The 17,254-nt window shown below is 37.5% G+C and overlaps 1 protein-coding gene across 1 annotated transcript in view; it reads right to left on the reverse strand.

The window, feature by feature from the left end:
• Positions 1 to 17,254, reverse strand: part of LOC115427984 (complement C3-like) — a 34,757-nt gene that overhangs the window by 12,714 nt on the left and 4,789 nt on the right. Inside the window, exons 6-24 of the mRNA XM_030146747.1 lie at positions 16,339 to 16,421; positions 16,159 to 16,246; positions 15,356 to 15,458; positions 15,015 to 15,135; positions 14,392 to 14,507; positions 13,936 to 14,082; positions 12,034 to 12,133; positions 11,859 to 11,950; positions 11,578 to 11,769; positions 10,741 to 10,896; positions 10,363 to 10,492; positions 9,135 to 9,203; positions 4,333 to 4,453; positions 4,165 to 4,253; positions 3,931 to 4,070; positions 3,140 to 3,352; positions 1,722 to 1,773; positions 1,523 to 1,612; positions 1,178 to 1,384 (exon numbers count right to left, since the gene is read on the reverse strand). Coding sequence (XP_030002607.1) covers positions 1,178 to 1,384; positions 1,523 to 1,612; positions 1,722 to 1,773; positions 3,140 to 3,352; positions 3,931 to 4,070; positions 4,165 to 4,253; positions 4,333 to 4,453; positions 9,135 to 9,203; positions 10,363 to 10,492; positions 10,741 to 10,896; positions 11,578 to 11,769; positions 11,859 to 11,950; positions 12,034 to 12,133; positions 13,936 to 14,082; positions 14,392 to 14,507; positions 15,015 to 15,135; positions 15,356 to 15,458; positions 16,159 to 16,246; positions 16,339 to 16,421 — 2,309 coding nt within the window. The remainder of the gene's footprint in view (positions 1 to 1,177; positions 1,385 to 1,522; positions 1,613 to 1,721; positions 1,774 to 3,139; positions 3,353 to 3,930; positions 4,071 to 4,164; positions 4,254 to 4,332; positions 4,454 to 9,134; positions 9,204 to 10,362; positions 10,493 to 10,740; positions 10,897 to 11,577; positions 11,770 to 11,858; positions 11,951 to 12,033; positions 12,134 to 13,935; positions 14,083 to 14,391; positions 14,508 to 15,014; positions 15,136 to 15,355; positions 15,459 to 16,158; positions 16,247 to 16,338; positions 16,422 to 17,254) is intronic.

Here is a 17,254-nt window from a genome sequence, read left to right on the forward strand (position 1 = left end):
CAGGCACTACGTCAATTGTTTTGAAACCAAACATATATTGATGTCATAATCATACCTAACACTATTATCCGTACCTTTTCAGAAACTTTTGCCCATATGAGTAATCAGGAAAGCAAACGTCAAAGAGTGTGTGATTTGCTGAATGCACTCGTCACACCAAAGGAGATTTCAAAAAATAGTTGGAGTGTCCATAAAGACTATTTATAATGTAAAGAAGAGAATGACTATGAGCAAAACTATTACGAGAAAGTCTGGAAGATACTATTAAAGAAGAATGGGAGAAGTTGTCACCTGAATATTTGAGGAACACTTGCGCAAGTTTCAGGAAGCGTGTGAAGGCAGTTATTGAGAAAGAAGGAGGACACGTAGAATAAAAACATTTTCTATTATGTCAATTTTCTTGTGGCAAATAAATTCTCATGACTTTCAATAAACTAATTGGTCATACACTGTCTTTCAATCCCTGCCTCAAAATATTGTAAATTTTGCTTCCCCACCCTGTATAGTTCCTAAATATTAACCCTTTATCGGGCAAGTGACTATTTTTGGTCATTTCCACATACATTACAAGACAGTGACATCAACAGTTACAGTGAGGACAGTGAGTCAACAATCTCAGGTCCAATGTGGTCTCCAGGGTCTGTAAGGTTCAGCTCTGCATGAACAGTGAGTGTACCTGCTTTGTTAGGTACCATGAAGTAATGGTACTAATGTGAATGTTGACAGGTGTCTGTACCAGCACCTATGTTGGTCTAATGTTCTAAAAGCGATGTTCTAATGTTCTAAGATACATGTTCCTTTCACCCTACAAGTGTTTTTCTTCTATTTTTTATTCATATATATATATATATATATATATATATATATATATATATATATATATATATACTTCTTGGGTTTTTTTTGCCGGTTATGGGCAAGGAACCAAATATGGTAACTTCATTTACCTTGATTTTCTACATAACAATAAAAACTTTTGACAAATTTCACAAAAGTAATAAAGTCTTGTTATGTCCTGGAATAACACGTGAAGGTTGAAATTTTCAATTATGAGTATGAGTGACCTATAAAGGGTTAAGTCATAGTCAAGTCAGAATTTTGCCATCTTTGATGTGGCACTACAAATATTATATTTCTGATATCTCAGCTGAACAAATGTTACATGTATTTTTCTTACCAGTCATGATGTGTTGAAGAGCTTCGTTACGTTTCTGGAAACCCACAGTTTCCCATTGGTTTGTTTTGTCCAAATAAATAGTTGCAATAACAGGCAGCGTCATGTGGATCATATTGGCCTCTCCCTCGCCTGAGGGTTGATATATCAGACTACCCATCGAATTCCCACTGATGGCATTCTCCACTAGTGCACCTACTTGCTCTTGTCCTACATACAAACAAACACTGGCTTCAATCAACTGTTGCTGAGGTCAGTGTTCGGCCCTCATTTCTCTTAATTTTACAGGTGCTTTATCACACAGCGGGCATGCTATTATGCAGTATTAGTATAGTAAACATATCTGACCTGTAACATAGATCTGTGTGCTCGATGGTGAGTTTCGAACCAAATCTGTCTGAGGAATTCCACTGTTGATAGTCACTTCTTGTCTACCACCTACAGAAAGAAACAGACAAGAAGAAAGGCTGATCAGCAAATGATGAAAAGATAAAAAACAAAAAACACTGTAATGAAAATGTTTAATGTGTATGTATTATGAACCCACCCTTAGGGTCAAGAATTACAGTCTGAGGAATTCTGATCAGTATTCCTTCAGGCTGGAAAGATAAAACAAGTTAATTGCACTGTAAAAAATGACTGTAGAATTAACACCAAAAAAGTTGTAAAATTGCAACATAAAAAAACTGTAAGTGACAATACAAGGCAAAGTTGTTTATTTGAAAAGATTTTTGTGTTAATGATTAAATCAAATATAGCTGTAGTTCTTACAGGAAAAGTATGTTAACAAAACCAGATTTGTATGTAGAAATTTTGTATTTCTATTGTTTGTAGAAAATAAAACTGTATAATTAAATACATTGGGGTGCCATTTAAATCGCAAGACCATAATCTTAAAATAATGGCTTATTTGCTTTTTTTTATATACATATAAAAAAGTTATAAAAAAGTAAACAACGAACAATGTAACATTTTAAACTTGTACATTAATGGGTTGGTAGAGTTGATAGAGCGGCTCGTCCAATACCCAAAGGGTTGGTGGTTCCAATCCTGGCTCCATATGTCAAAGTGTCCATGGAAGACACTGAACCCTAAACTGCTCCCAGTTGGACCTGGTGGCTTTGGAAAGTGCTTTGGACACCATGAAGGTGGAGAAAATGTGCTAAATAAGTGCAGTCCATTTACCATTTAAATCCAATGTTAAATCTACATGTTTAAAATGTTAACTCTACATGTTACTCCATAAATATGTTTACAGTTGGATGTGTTTTTACAGTATTGTTCTGGAAACCACAGCTGCCAGTTTTTTTCTGTAAAAACAATAGGATTTTTTTTTACAATGTGGAGGACTGAAATGAATCATTGTCAGTGTTGTACCATAACAAAGTAATAATACTTCTCTACTGTACTTAAGTATGTTTAGGAAAATTTGTACTTTACAGAGTATTTTTATTGTGTTTACTTTCACTTTTTCTTCACTACATTTCCTAACTGAATTGCATACTTCTACTCCAATATATTTTTGATGAAAAGTATAATTACAAAAATAATTAAAGGAAATTTGATGTTTTCATCGTTGAGATTACCAGTGACTGCAACAAAGTCAGGAAGATGGTTTGTCATTGGGCCTAATCACATAATGCAAACAACGGTCCACACTCAGCCTGTCTGTTGATGTGAACAGCAGCGTAATATTCCAAATTCTGACTGCCTTTGGTTGTTGTTAACATTTACTTGTACTTTTACTTTCATTACATGAGTATATTTAATTGTAGATTACTTGATACGATTACTAGACACTTAAAGACTTTAACTTGAGTAGCATTTCAGCTGGTGACTTGAACTTCTACCAAAGTAATTTATTGGTAGGGTACCTGTATTTCTACTCAAGTGTGATTTTCTAGTACATTATACAATACTGAACATTGTTTAGTTTACATATTCTGTTGTAGCAGGTTCTCTCACCACCACTCGCAGTGTCTTCATGACTCCATCACTGAACACTGCGTCTTTAACAGCTGCTTTGACTTCAATAGTGAATTCGCCTTCCCTCATGGGTATAATGACAAAGGGCACAGTACGTGTAGTGTAGCTTCCAACTGTCACCTCTTGACGATATTTCCCACGTTTAGAGGCTACACTGCACACATTCTCCTGTTCTAGAATATCCAGTCGAACCTTGAGACAAAGATGAAGTAAGAGGGGCATGGAGCTGAATATACAGTAGATACAGATACATGTGATTCAGGTACTTTTTTAGCTTGTGTATGAAAACAAAGCTGATTCAAATGTTATTATTGAACTTATCCAACAGCTGCCTCCTCCTTTCTGTCGTGTGAGTCATCAGCAGATCTATTACAGGCAAAAGGCTGAAACATCTAAGTGTATGGATGCTTTTTCCCCCAATTTCTGTCTCTCAGACAGAGCTGTGCAGTATGGGAGAAGAGTAGGAATAGGAGAGAGCTGTAGAACCACAGTCGCTTTGTTTTTATGTTGTTGCACCCAGGCAAGCTGTGTGATGATGTTGTAGATTGACTGAGGGTACAAATGCACCACCCGAACATCAACAACCAATATTTTGGCAGCAAAATAAAAATGGAAACAGTCAGAGGACAGGTACTCTGGAGGTAACACCAGAGTCCCATGAGTGAGAGGGATTATTATTTAGTTAACACTTTGTTTCAACCTTGCATTCAGGGGCAGAATTATTGTATTCTCTGGTTGGATTTTGTCTAAATTCAGTATCGTTGACTCACAGTGGCAGCATCAGGACTATAGTTGTGGAGGACTGCTTTGACTTCCACCTGTTCTCCACGAACAGCTGAGTAAGGAAGTCTTAGATCAATGAAGAATTCCTTTCGGACGATGACCTCTAATGGTTCGCCAACACAGATACCTAACGGATGAGAGAGAAAAACAAATAAATGACGTAAAGAGGAGCAGTAACAGGTGGTTAAAGGGTCGGTACATTTTAGTCAATGAATCCTCACCATGAGTACTCGATAGACTAATGCCAATAAAGTGCCAGGCTGTGATGGAATCTTGCAATGGAACATTTTTTACATGAGATGTGGAGTCACTACAAGAAAAACATGAAAATAATATGAGTTTGAACATTAAAAGAGCAGTTTTAGAGGTGTTTCTTTCTCTGGACTCACCAGTTACGGTTGTTAGGTGGACAATGAGGCAGGGTGACATCAGCCCACAACCAGCTCTCAGGAAACCTGGTACGGGAAACTATTTCATCGCTGTCCATGTAACTATCATCAACATCCACATCTAAAATAAAGTTAGCACGTTAAGACATTTCATGGATATTTTCACATTTACTAGCATGACCATTTTGCCCTTTTCCCTAATCTGCCAGGTTGTGATAGAATCTTGCAGGAGATGTGGAGTCACTAAAAGAAAAATAAGTAATGTCACTTTGAGTATAAAATACATTATTATTGACATGTCATTTCTTTGTATGAAATTCATATCATTAGCCTCATAGCAAAATGAAATAAGTCATATTTTTGGCCAAATTGTGATATTTGCATAAAATGAATCAGCAGTCTTAGGAGAGTAAAGTTGTGGAGATATTAGAATTTGGTCAAAAAAATTCTCAGTAATGTATTCAAAAGACTCAATATACAAACATTAACACATACAGAGGGCATATTATGTTTTTATCTTTTTTCTCCTTTCCATTAAAAGGCAATATATTAATACTCCTTCGGCCAACAATGCCTCCATTTTATGGGAAACATGTAAAGTCTATGCGAGAGGCTTAATTATTTCATACTCTGCAACAAAGAAGCACCAAAGACAGGAAAAACAAAAATCTTTAGAGAGTGAATTGATAGATAAAGAAAAAGCATATATTGCCTCCCCTTCATCATCATTGTGGCAAGAAATCACTACACTAAGATCAGCTCTAAACTGCCTTCTTACCAGGGATGCAGAAAAGAAAATGAAGTATACTAGACAGAGGTTTTATGAACATGGAGATAAAGCAGGAAAATGTCTGGCCTATTATGTTAAGAAACGTGCTGAGTCCCAAATCATCGCAGCTGTATCCGATAACAAAGGTCACAAGGTATATGAAAATAAGTCGATAAATGACTGTTTCAAGAACTTTTACAAAAAACTATATTCTTCTGAGCAAGATCCAGAGGAGGATCATCTAATGGACCATTTCTTTGCTCAATTTAATTTACCAAACTTATCAGAAGAGCAGAAGAATGCCCTTAATAGTCCTATAACTAAAACTGAAGTAATCAAAGCAATCAAAACATTACAAAATGGAAAGTCGCCAAGGCCTGATGGCTTCTGTTGTGAATTTTACAAACAGTTCCAAAATATTCTTGTAGAACCACTTCTTGATATGCTTAATCATTCCTTCACTACAGGAGAATTCCCACAGACACTGAAGGAGGCTAATATATCCTTAATTTTAAAGAAAGGGAAGTGTCCTGAATCTTGTGCATCCTACAGGCCCATAGCCCTCTTAAATGTGGATAGGAAACTTCTCTCCAAAATCTTAGCTTCCCGTTTAGAAAATCTCTTACCCATACTAGTAAAGGAAGACCAGACAGGTTTTATAAAGGGCCGGAACTCAGCTGCTAATGTGAGACGTTTGTTGAACGCTATACAAGCTTTTAAGCAGAAATCTATTGACGGTCTGGTGCTTTCTCTTGATGCAGAGAAAGCATTCGACAGAATTGAATGGTCCTTCTTATTATATACACTGGGTAAATTTGGTTTGGGGGAGGATTTTATAAAATGGGTCAAAATTATATATACAAAACCACAGGCAGCAGTTTTGACTAATGGATTCCGATCTGATTACTTTCATACTCACAGAGGGGTGATGCAGGGTTGCCCTTTATCACCCCTCCTGTTCGCGTTGGCTATTGAGCCACTTGCTGAGGCTATAAGAGTGACTTCTGCAATACGTAGTCTAGAGATTGGACAGCTGTGTCACAAAATAACGTTATACGCAGATGATGTTCTGATTCTTCTGACCGACCCTGAAACATCCATACCAGCTCTTATTGAAGTGATTGACAGATTTAGTTGTTTCTCTGGTTATAAGATCAACTTAGCAAAATCAGAGGCTATGCCCCTGGGTACTCTTTCAGCAATACCAACCACTGTACCTCCCTTTCCTTTCAAATGGTCTCCTAATGGGTTTGTGTACTTGGGAATTTCCATCACTCCATCCTTTGACCAATTATTTAAAGTCAACTTTTTGCCTTTATTTTGTAAAATTAAGCAGGATCTAGAGCGATGGATGTCACTTCCTGTTTCTTGGTTAGGACGCATAGCCCTGATCAAAATGAATGTGTTGCCCAGGCTGTTATATCCTATTCAAATGATTCCTGTTTTGTTTTCTAATAGGGTATTGAAGGACATAAATGGATGACTCAGCTCTTTTATTTGGAACAAGCGCAGACCTAGGCTTAAAATGGCGGTATTACACTTACCAAGTTTGAGGGGAGGCTTAGACTTGCCTAATATTAGAATATATCAACTGTGTGCCCATTTAAGATTTGTAAGTGACTGGGTTAAGGATAAAGCTTCAGTCTGGATGGACACTGAGACAGCATTGTCACAGTGCAGACTAAGTGACTTATTATTTTTTATAAAATTTTAAGGAAATTAAAGCTTGTTGTACAAATCCTGTAACAACTAACACTCTAAAAGCATGGCAGCTCGTACGCCGTCTTGAGGGGAGATCACATATAACATCCATATTCACTCCAATTATAAATAATCCTGCATTTCCTCCAGGCTCTTCAGATCCTGGCTTTCAACAATGGTATAATAAGAATATTAAATCTCTCGATGACCTTTTCTCAGATGATAAGCTTATGTCATATGAACAGCTTACTAACAGGTACAAACTAATCAAACAAGATTTCTTCCGCTTTTTGCAGCTAAGACATTATATCACTCATAGCACAACACTTACTGTCCACCCTGAAATGTCTGCTGTTGAGAAAATGCTGTTTCAACAACATTCAAAATTGTCTCTGAGTTAATTTTACTGTGTACTCAATGGTTTAAATATTATTGACATGCAAGGGGTCAGAGGTGTGTGGGAGAAGGAGCTGTCTGTGAACATAGATGAAGGAACATGGGATACTGTTTGGTCTTTGGCAAAAAAGATTTCGATTTGCACTCAGACAAGAGCAATACAACTTAAAATTTTACATAGATTACATATATCCCCTCACCGCAGACATCTCTTCAACCGCTCTCTTTCCCCTTTGTGTCTCAAGTGTAAAACTGATGTGGGAACCTTAACTCATTGTTATTGGTCTTGCCACAAATTGCAAAAATATTGGGCTGAAATTGTATGTGAAATGGAAATAATTTTTCATACTGATATAGAAATGGACCCCATGTCCTTGATCCTGGGTCTTCCAAGTAAAAATGTGAAAACAACAGTTGGTAAAAGACTGTATAATGTTCTAACATTTGCAGCAAGGAAAAATATTCTCTTGCAGTGGGTCTATGACAAGATTCCTTCTGTCTGTGGTTGGCGTAAAATAATTTTGGAACTGATCCCCCTAGAATATTTGACCAACATCATACATAACAGCGCAGATCAGTTCTACAGAGTATGGCGCCCATTTTTGGACTATATTGGACCAGACTGTTCATCTACCCTCTTAAAAGGTCTGTTGTGAACTTTAGTTATATTTACAAATATGACTCCCGTACATTGTAAGTCTGACCTACTACCTACTGTATCAAGCTATGTTTTTGTGGGGTTTTTTTTGTTTTGTTTTGTTTTTAAGCAAGAGCTGTAGTGTATGTTATGTTTTGTTTTGTGTCTAGTATTTGGAAGACACTGTTTTGTTGAATGGACAACAAAAAAAAAACTGCAATAAAAACAATGGAAAAAAAAAAAGGCAATATAACTTTTTGTTAGTTTGTATGGTTCACAAGTTTGATAGTTGACAGGTGAGAGGGAGCAATGCTTGTGAAGTCTGTGAAAACACCTTGCTGGCTGATCAGTCTTTTCCTCAATTATGGGTTCAAAGTGTATGCCTGGCTTTAAGTACAAAGACCTGGACACTTCTCTGCATGTCTGGAGGATGGTGTCATTTGTGACGTGTGTGAAGAGTTTTTTTGTTAGCACTTGTAAACAGAGAGTTCAGAAACTAATGGCTAAAATGTATTTAAGCATATCCTTCAGCAGTTCAGTCCTAACTTTGACTGAACTGACTTAATTTCACTGCTTTTGGGAATGGATCCTCACAGCGGCTACTGCTGAATGACAGCGCAGTTTCCACTTTATTAAGCCTGGATTCAGCATCACAGCCTGTATGTAAGCCTGAGCTTTATATTTGTGTGTTTATTTTAGTAAAAATGCTGATTTGTCGCTAAACCCAGCTGTATACCAAATTCATGGTTGTATATGTTACTACTAATGTGTTAGATAAGACTATTGTGTTCTAATGATTATACTAACCAGCTAATCACCCAACTTTAAAGTTATGGGGATATTTATGTTCACAAAATGTTGAATAGTTTTCCAGGAGGTAGATTTGTGATTAGAGGCTGGCAGCTGTCATGCACTGCAGGTGACTACAGGACTCATCCAGATGGAGAAAATGCATTTTTTTTTAATATTATTTGTCGATACATAGATACAAGTGGAGAAAATCTGTGGAGCTCTGTATTTGAGAACAAACTTTTTAATATTCTAATTGTGAAATGAAAGGGGTTAGGGTTAAAAAGAACTAAAGTGAGAACATGCTTGTGTCAGATTCATGCCCGCCTATAAATGCTGTGAAGGCAGGTCACCGGTTATTTATTGTGTATACTGTGTACATATTGTGTACAAAGCAAAAAAAGAAACTATATGACAACCCTTTCACTGACACTTGCCAAATATTAATATTGTTAAAGTCAGTGACAAAAGTTGCATTAGATGTTGATAAGAAGTTGGAGCAGTTCTTACCTAAACTAGGTGAGTCATCATGTACAGTGCTGTCTCGTTTCCTCCTCATCAGGGTTGGACATTTCAACTCTGAAATTCAACAGTGAATGACACATGAAATCCTAAAATCAAGGTGGGATCATTTGTTTGGATGTATATAGGTATGAGTCCACAGCTGCATATGTTATTGGTAGAACTATTAAAATCTTTTTAACAATTTTTAACATCACAAGAGAAGAAGAGGGAAGGAAGGAAGGAAAGAAAACAGATCACAGTCAGCTCATGTGGAAGTCACCATGGTTAACTAGACAGCTAATACAAAAATGCCTACAGTATAAAGAATTTTAACTAAGAAAACCTCACAGCTACTGTTCCTAATTTAAAGTATTTTCATGACATTATTAGAGTGAACTATCAACACATTCAGAGCAGCGTTGTTCCTGCCTAGGCTATGTCACATCTGCCACCAGACAATAGTCTGGTTTTGTCTGTCTTGTGTGTTTTGTCTGTCACTTCCTGTTTTTTTTGTTAAGTTCTCCTCATGTGTCATGTCTGGTGTCTTTGCTTTCTTTCCGTAATCAGTTCCACCTGTGTGTGATTACCTGTCCCCGCCCTGATTTGCTCCACCTGTGTCTCATTGGCTTCCCTCCCTTTTGTGTATTTAAGCCCTGTGTTTTCCTCTGTCCTGTGCCAGTTCGTATCGCCTAGTGTGTTACTTAACAGCGTTTTTGGATCCTGTTTGTCTGTCTGCCTGTTTTTGACCTGGATTGTTTTTCTGGACCTCTGCCTTTCTGCCCGACCCCTGTCTGTGCCTCTGCTGCTGTTTGCCTCAACGTGTGTTCGACCTTTTGCCTGTTTTCCTGGTATGTGAGCTAGTCTTATCCCAGTGTTCTGTTGCCTATCCGTTTGCCTCACCATGTATGACCTGGTCTGTTTTCTGACATCCCACTGCTCTCCCCTAGTCGGATACCCACCGTGTGTTTTCGGTCCGAGCTGTGAGGGTCCGTCTCCGGTCCGCCTCACAAACCCTGAGAAGAACCCTGAACTCTGTAACCTCAAGAATCTGTATTCTAACACAATCCTTGACTTGTCAGTTAAACCTGTGTTGAATAAACACTGTAAACTTTTACGTCTGCTTCCGGGTCTTGCATTTGGGTTTAGTCCCCGCACTCAGATCTTTACATGCTAGCTTCTTAGTTAAAAGAAAGTAGGAATGAAAGCCATGAAAACATGGCGTGGGGGGTGTCACCTTGTCTATAGGGGGTCCCAGAGGCAGTGTTGGACTCAAACAGCAGCCCTGCATCATAGAAAACATTCAAGCCGTCCCTCCCTCCACCTGGTGTGCAGCCTGTGTCGTACTGCTCCACAGTGTCCCACACCTGATCCAGGTGGAAGTCAGACAGACAAGGACTGAATAAGGTTTATGTAGGATGGCACATCTGTAAACTTATGACAATGTGTATGGAACACAATCTGGATTATTCACTAATATACTCATATTACCAATGCACAGACTTATTATTGTGTACAAGAGACTATAACACACTCATACAAACTGTATCATTTTTATGCGTACCAACAGAAAAGGGTAAATTTTTACATCTTTTTACAATAAAAAAGAAATTGCCTTTTTCTGGGTGAGACGGTGCTTGTTGTTCAGGACGTAAACCCCTTTGTCTACTGCCACCAGTCCCACTGTGGCCCCTGGGTCTCCAGTGACCTTCAGGCTGAACATTCTACGAGGCTCATATGCCAGAGCAGGTCTTGCTGGTTCAAGCCTCAACTGAATGAAAAAGGAAGATCAGTGAATGAGATCTGAGGATGGATATTTTTCCAAACAGTCACATTAACCCATAAAGACCCAGTTCTTCTTTTATGGCAATTCCCAAATGAATTTTTCTCTATTTAACCTCTGTTACATTATTTAGCACCAGTTATTGTAATATTTTTCTCTTCATTGTGTGTTTTTCCAGTAAAAAATCAGGCATTTTCCTTTATTTAATTCACTGGTCATGTAGATGTTCATAAAAGCTCAGATTAAAGTTGAGGGTTATTATTTTAGAAATGAAGAAAACTGAAGAAAAAGTGACTTTTTCAGCAAGTAATTTATATAAATAACTGAACATAAAACAAGTGTCTCCATTCACTGTCATTTATCCAACTCCACTGGTGAATCAGTGTTGTAGAAGATGTCGGTGTTTCCACATTCACCACGGAGCCTCTAAACATCCAAATGGGTCATATCTGATAATCATGAAATGATGAATAACTGTATTTTACAACAATTATTTACATGTATTGATAGGATTAATGGATCAACAGATATTAAACAGTTTAGATCAGTAGACGGTCTTGGACGACAGTGGATGTTTGGGTCTTTATAGGTTAAAACAGAACCTTTAACACTCATATGTGTGAGGTATTAATCCCTTTATCTCTGTCACATCAGTGTTGTGAGTCTCACCGAGCCCATGCATGAGTCTTTGACGTCCACCCAAACGGAGTCTGATACAATTTCATTGTCGCTGGTATGGTAGTAGGCTATGATGCGGAACGAGGGCAACATTTCTTTGGTAATGGACTCAATCAGAGATATCAGTACTTGGCCTTGTGTTCGGTATCGTCCATGTTTTACCAGCTGACCTCTGCTCAGGATCTGGAGGGACAGATGAATACATTTACCCAACATACATACAGATGTGTGTCCAGATGTGTTGTGAATGCAACAAATAAAGCATCTCTCACCAGGTATGTAATGTCATTTTGTTGATTTGGCTGGTTAAGGATTAGGTTCATTTTAAGGTTGTCTCCCATGTCCAGCTCGGCTGTATCCACACCTACAATAAAAACACTCCACAATTAGTACTGAACATCAGATCTTACATAGCACTGCCATGAACACTATCACCACCTCCCTCACCTATATGGATGTATTTGTTACTATTGCTTCTGTATGAGACAGCTCTCATAGTGGCTGATGCTTGTCTTTCAGTTGAAATTCCAGGATCATTGGTCTTTGCCTACGATGGAACATAGGTAACAGTCATACACATAACGTGACACACCATTAAACACAATAAATGCAGTCACTGCAACATTTTAGTTAAGTATAATCTGCATTTTCGTGATAATTCAGCACATTGACATCTAATGTTATTCAGTACAGATGTTCATTAATGTACATTGTCCCCACCAAATAAACTAACAAAAAATACATCAGCAGATATGGCTCAATTCAAGGAATACATGAAAATACAACATGCAATATATTCATTTTTTTAACAGCTCCCCGAGGTGCTGCTGCTTGATTGTTTGACTGTTGATACAACTGGTGATTGTTAAAAAAAAATGGAATGGTTTTCCATTCTCTGAAAATAGTATGATAATGAACAGACATGATATACTAGAACAAAAATAAGATCTTAGATTAGTTATTGTAGAAACATTCTACTACAGAATGTCATGGAAGAGGACCTCCTCCTTGCATTGGTATAAATAGCTCATTCTAAAGTGACCAAACAATTTTTTTTTTTTTTTTTTACATCTTCATTCCCTTAAATCTTACAAACCATATTTTAAGCTCCCTTTTCTAGAGTAGGGCCAGTTTTTGGTTTTGCTTGCCTAGCCTGGTGCTGTAGCCTGGGCTATGTCAAATTTTAAAAAGTGTCCTACAACCTGATAGCAATGGCATCACAATGTGAACTGCATCTGAAATAAGCAACGTGGCAATCTGAAAAATATAATATTATTGCTGGAGGAGTAGGTTGTGCTTCTGAAACACACCACAGCTGAACCAATACAGCAACATGGCTGATGTGAAGCTAACAAAAGAAATGAGCTGAATAACATGGTGTGGGTGGCTCCCTGTGATAGTGCTGCCTCTTTTGCTTTATGGTCCCCCTGTGCTCAGCCTATTTTTTTTATTTCTTTTTGTTTTACTGTTATTTATGCATACTAACACTGGGTACATGGGTGGTGATGTGTGTGCGTGCATGCGTGCGTGTGTGTGGCGGTAATGGTGGTGGTATGTGCTGATTTTTATATGTAAAGCACTTTGGGCTACATTTCACTGCACGAAAAGTGCTATATAAATAAAGATTGATTCATTTACTGACTGAACATAGACAACGCAACATGTAAACACAGTATGAAAATAGTCATGGCAAACCTGCTTTCACGACTTTAATCTCACGCAGACAGCCTTATCTTGACTAAATGATACTACTTTGGTTCTACCACATCTTCTCAGTATTTGGTGGTAACTGGCAAATGCTATAATCTGGACTGGAACCCTGACCTTGGAACCCTAACCCTGTTCACCCTAACCCTGTTCACCCATGCATGAAAACCTGGGTTTGTATATTTGGACAAATATCCACCAATCCCCTACCCACCAATGTCCATAAAATAAAATTCCAAAAATTATCAAATTCAGAACTGGGGGGAATTTTTCAAAATGTTTTTTTTTTTTTTTTTTTTTTTGATACACCCTGTATAATGAGTACCTTCTGCCTAAAGAACGTAGTGCAACAGTGTGACATCTAGTGGTAAAGTCCAGTATACCATTTCAGTCCCTTTGGCTTCATTTCAAATTGGTTTCAAAAATTTGACACCATCTCAACCTGACTCTCTTTATATCTACAAACTCCTATAATTGAGCTAAAGGAAAGCAAAAGAGATTTAAGAGATCTAAAGGAAACTATAACTTCAGTTCACCAAATGTAAAAAAAATTCTGTTAACTCACTGAATGTCATACACAGCAGATACTGATGTTTAAATAAAAATGCAATATCATAGAACATTTGAGAACAGTTTACATACAGTTATTTGTAGAGTTTCAACCCCAGCCCTTGTGTTGATGGTCAACTTGGCTATGCCACTGGCTACAGTGAAGCCCTGCACCGTCCCTGGTTCCACCACCACTGGAACACCTTGTGCTGGACTTCGATCAGGATTGAGAACTTCAACCTACCATTTAAGAAACAAACAACAATATAATCAGAAAACATGGTCAAGGATAGTTTTCACCATTGGTAATATCAGAGCACGTTCACCATGTGTATGTGATTCTAAAATTCTCAATTTTTTTTTTTTTTTTTTTTTTTACACAGTGCACCACATTTTTTGAAACTGGGGTTGTACAGAATAAACATATTTTCTATTATATACAGATATAAGTTGTGTTTAAAAATTCTGTGGTGAATTTTGTTTTTCAATTCAGAAGATATGGAGACCTTACTGCTTCTGTCCGTTTTCTGAGTGTAAATGTGTACGTACCGTAACATCAAATCCCATTCCTGGTTTGAAGTATTTGGGTGTTTTCTTGAGGTTGATGGTGTAGGGTGATGTGACAATTTGGATACCTCTCAACTCTGCCTCCACCATTTCACTGCCTGTGGGAGGAAAACATGCACACATAAAAAGTACAAAAAAAAAAAAATAATAATAATAATAATAGCAATCTTTAATTTCATCTATCTATCTATCTATCTATCTATCTATCTATCTATCTATCTATCTATCTATCTATCTATCTATCTATCTATCTATCTATCTATCTATCTATCTGCTGTTTCAGTGGTCTACTGTTAGTATTGGTATTACTGTCGCTCTTATTATTGTATATTTTAGCTCTAACTGACATGCTTTTGTGTCTTTTTTGTTTATTCTTAATATGGTTTGTTCTTAGTTTTAATGGCTGTGAGTCAGTGTAAAAATGGTTAATGGTAGTTACTGGCTTGGATTTTGTCTCTGACTTATACCTCACATATTGTTCTTCTACCTTCGAACAAATGTACTATATAAAACAAAGGTTATCTTGAGTGCACTCAAGTACTTAAAACTAAACGGTCAATGAATAAATAAATATGTTACGTAATAAGATATTCTCTTCTTCTTACCGCTCTGTGTCAGCACACTAACAGACACAAATATGGACATTCCCACCAGTGTTTGGATGTTTTGAAAGGTTTGTAGGATGTGCCGTCTCTGCAGTGTGACCTGCCCATGGCCTCCATTTATCTGTGTGTCACACCAGAAAAATACATCTTTAGATACATCAAACTGACAGCTGACTTGTGTCAAAGTAAAGTAATACAATCAGCTTCAGTTGCATACTTTTCCATTATATGTATGTGTTGTATGTTCTGTTATATTTATTCTGTTTTCTGTTTATAATTTATATTTCATGAAGATTGCAAAAACTATGATGATATGATGTTGCAAAAAAGATAAAACTCACTGGGACTCTCTGGAGGGAGTAAGGAAAGCTCCTTTTCTGACCTTCATGTAGAACCCCAAACACAACGTAGGCTGTGCCATCCACGTCCTCACCAAACATATACCTGAAAACCACACAACCATGATATGCTTTGTGACTGTAGCAAAGAAAAAGCATAATTAAAATGTGAATAAGGTAAAATTATACAAAAATAGTGACGTTAAAAAACACTTTAACCCATAAAGACCCAGTGTGGCATTTGTGGCAGTTCCCAAATTATTTTTTCTCTATAAGTAACTTTTCTTAAGTGATTCATCACTGTTTATTATTATATCACCCTCTGTATTTTGCATTTTTTCAGTGAAAATCAGGTATTTTCTTATATTTAATTTACTGATCATGTAAATATTCATAAAAGCTCACAGTAAAGTTGAGGGTCATTATATCAAACACAGAGAAACTAAAGAAAAAATGACTTTTTCAGCACAATATATCAGTAACTGAACAGAAACCAAGTGTCTCCATCCACTGTCATTGATCCAACTGTATAGGTTTCACTGGTGCATCAGTGTTGTAGAAGATGACGGTTTTCCACGTTCATTATGGAGCCTCTGAACATCTAAATGGGTCATATCTGATGACCATGAAAAAATGACTAACTGTATTTTACACCAATTATTTCAATGCATTAATAGGATAAGTGGTTCAAAAGTTATTAAACATTTTAGACTGGTAGATGATTTTGGTAGCCAGTGGCTGTTTGGGTCTTTATGGGTTAATTCAGATAAACCAATTTGGTGCTCGCATGAAAAGCGCTCACATACGTAGCTCTGATGTTGACAGTCAGCTCTTGGCTGTCCACGTGGAAGAAGGAGGTCCCAGGAGTCAACTTCACCTCAAAAGTGGGCAGCACTGAAAATATAAAACATTTAAGTACGTGTCTGTTTAAGGTGAACGTTTACTGAATGTCGTCCAGATTTTACTTCCGGTAATAATGGACTTACTGTATTCTTTAACTTCAAATTCTGTAGAGTAGTTCTGCTGTGGGTTGCTTTGAAACTTAGCCACCACTCTCCATAATCCAGGACTACACAGACACAAACCAGATGACATATTTCAAGAATGAAAAACCCAGGGATGGGAAAAGTGAATTTCCCCTTGAGGATCAATAAAGTCCATTTGTATCTGTATCTGTTCTGTATATTGGACACAAGGGCCAAAATTAGCTTTGTTCATGACCAAACATGATGATGTTAAGTGATAGCAGTGCCCAAAAACAAAGGTGCTATTGGCATCAGCACAAAATTTCACAAAATCTACACATCCCTACAAAAACCAAAGGCAATGAATGAAACAAGACTTTAAACTGTGTGAAGATATGTGAAGTGAAAAAATAGCAGAAATGAAGAGCACGAGTTAGTTAAAACAAAACAGCGATGCAAAATGATGTAGCTTGTAGAATTTCAAGAGTTTAACGGTAAAAGGACCGTTAAACAACTACATGTCTAAACTAGAAGCACTCGGAGAGTGCAGACCTCCGCCAAGACAGATCAGTGCCCCAGATTTGGATGAAAATTTCAGGAAATGTTGATAATGGCACAAAGAACAAATGATTAAATTTTGGTGGCGATCAGGGGTGGGGGGCCAGGGGGGCCACTGATCTGCCTTGGCGGAGGTCTGCGCTCTACGAGAGCTTTTCTAGAAAAGACAGCGCAGACCTCCGCCAAGGCAGATCAGTGCCCCCATCCCCCATCACCACCAAAATTGAATCATTTGTTCCTTGTGCCAGTATCAACACTTCCTGAAATTTTCATCCAAATCCATAAATAACTTTTTGAATTATCTTGCACACAGACAGACAGACAAACAGATAAACCAACACTGACAAAAACATAACCACCTCAGCGGATGTAATAAAAT

This window comes from Sphaeramia orbicularis, chromosome 1, assembly GCF_902148855.1.
Source record: "Sphaeramia orbicularis chromosome 1, fSphaOr1.1, whole genome shotgun sequence".
NCBI lineage: Eukaryota > Metazoa > Chordata > Actinopteri > Kurtiformes > Apogonidae > Sphaeramia > Sphaeramia orbicularis.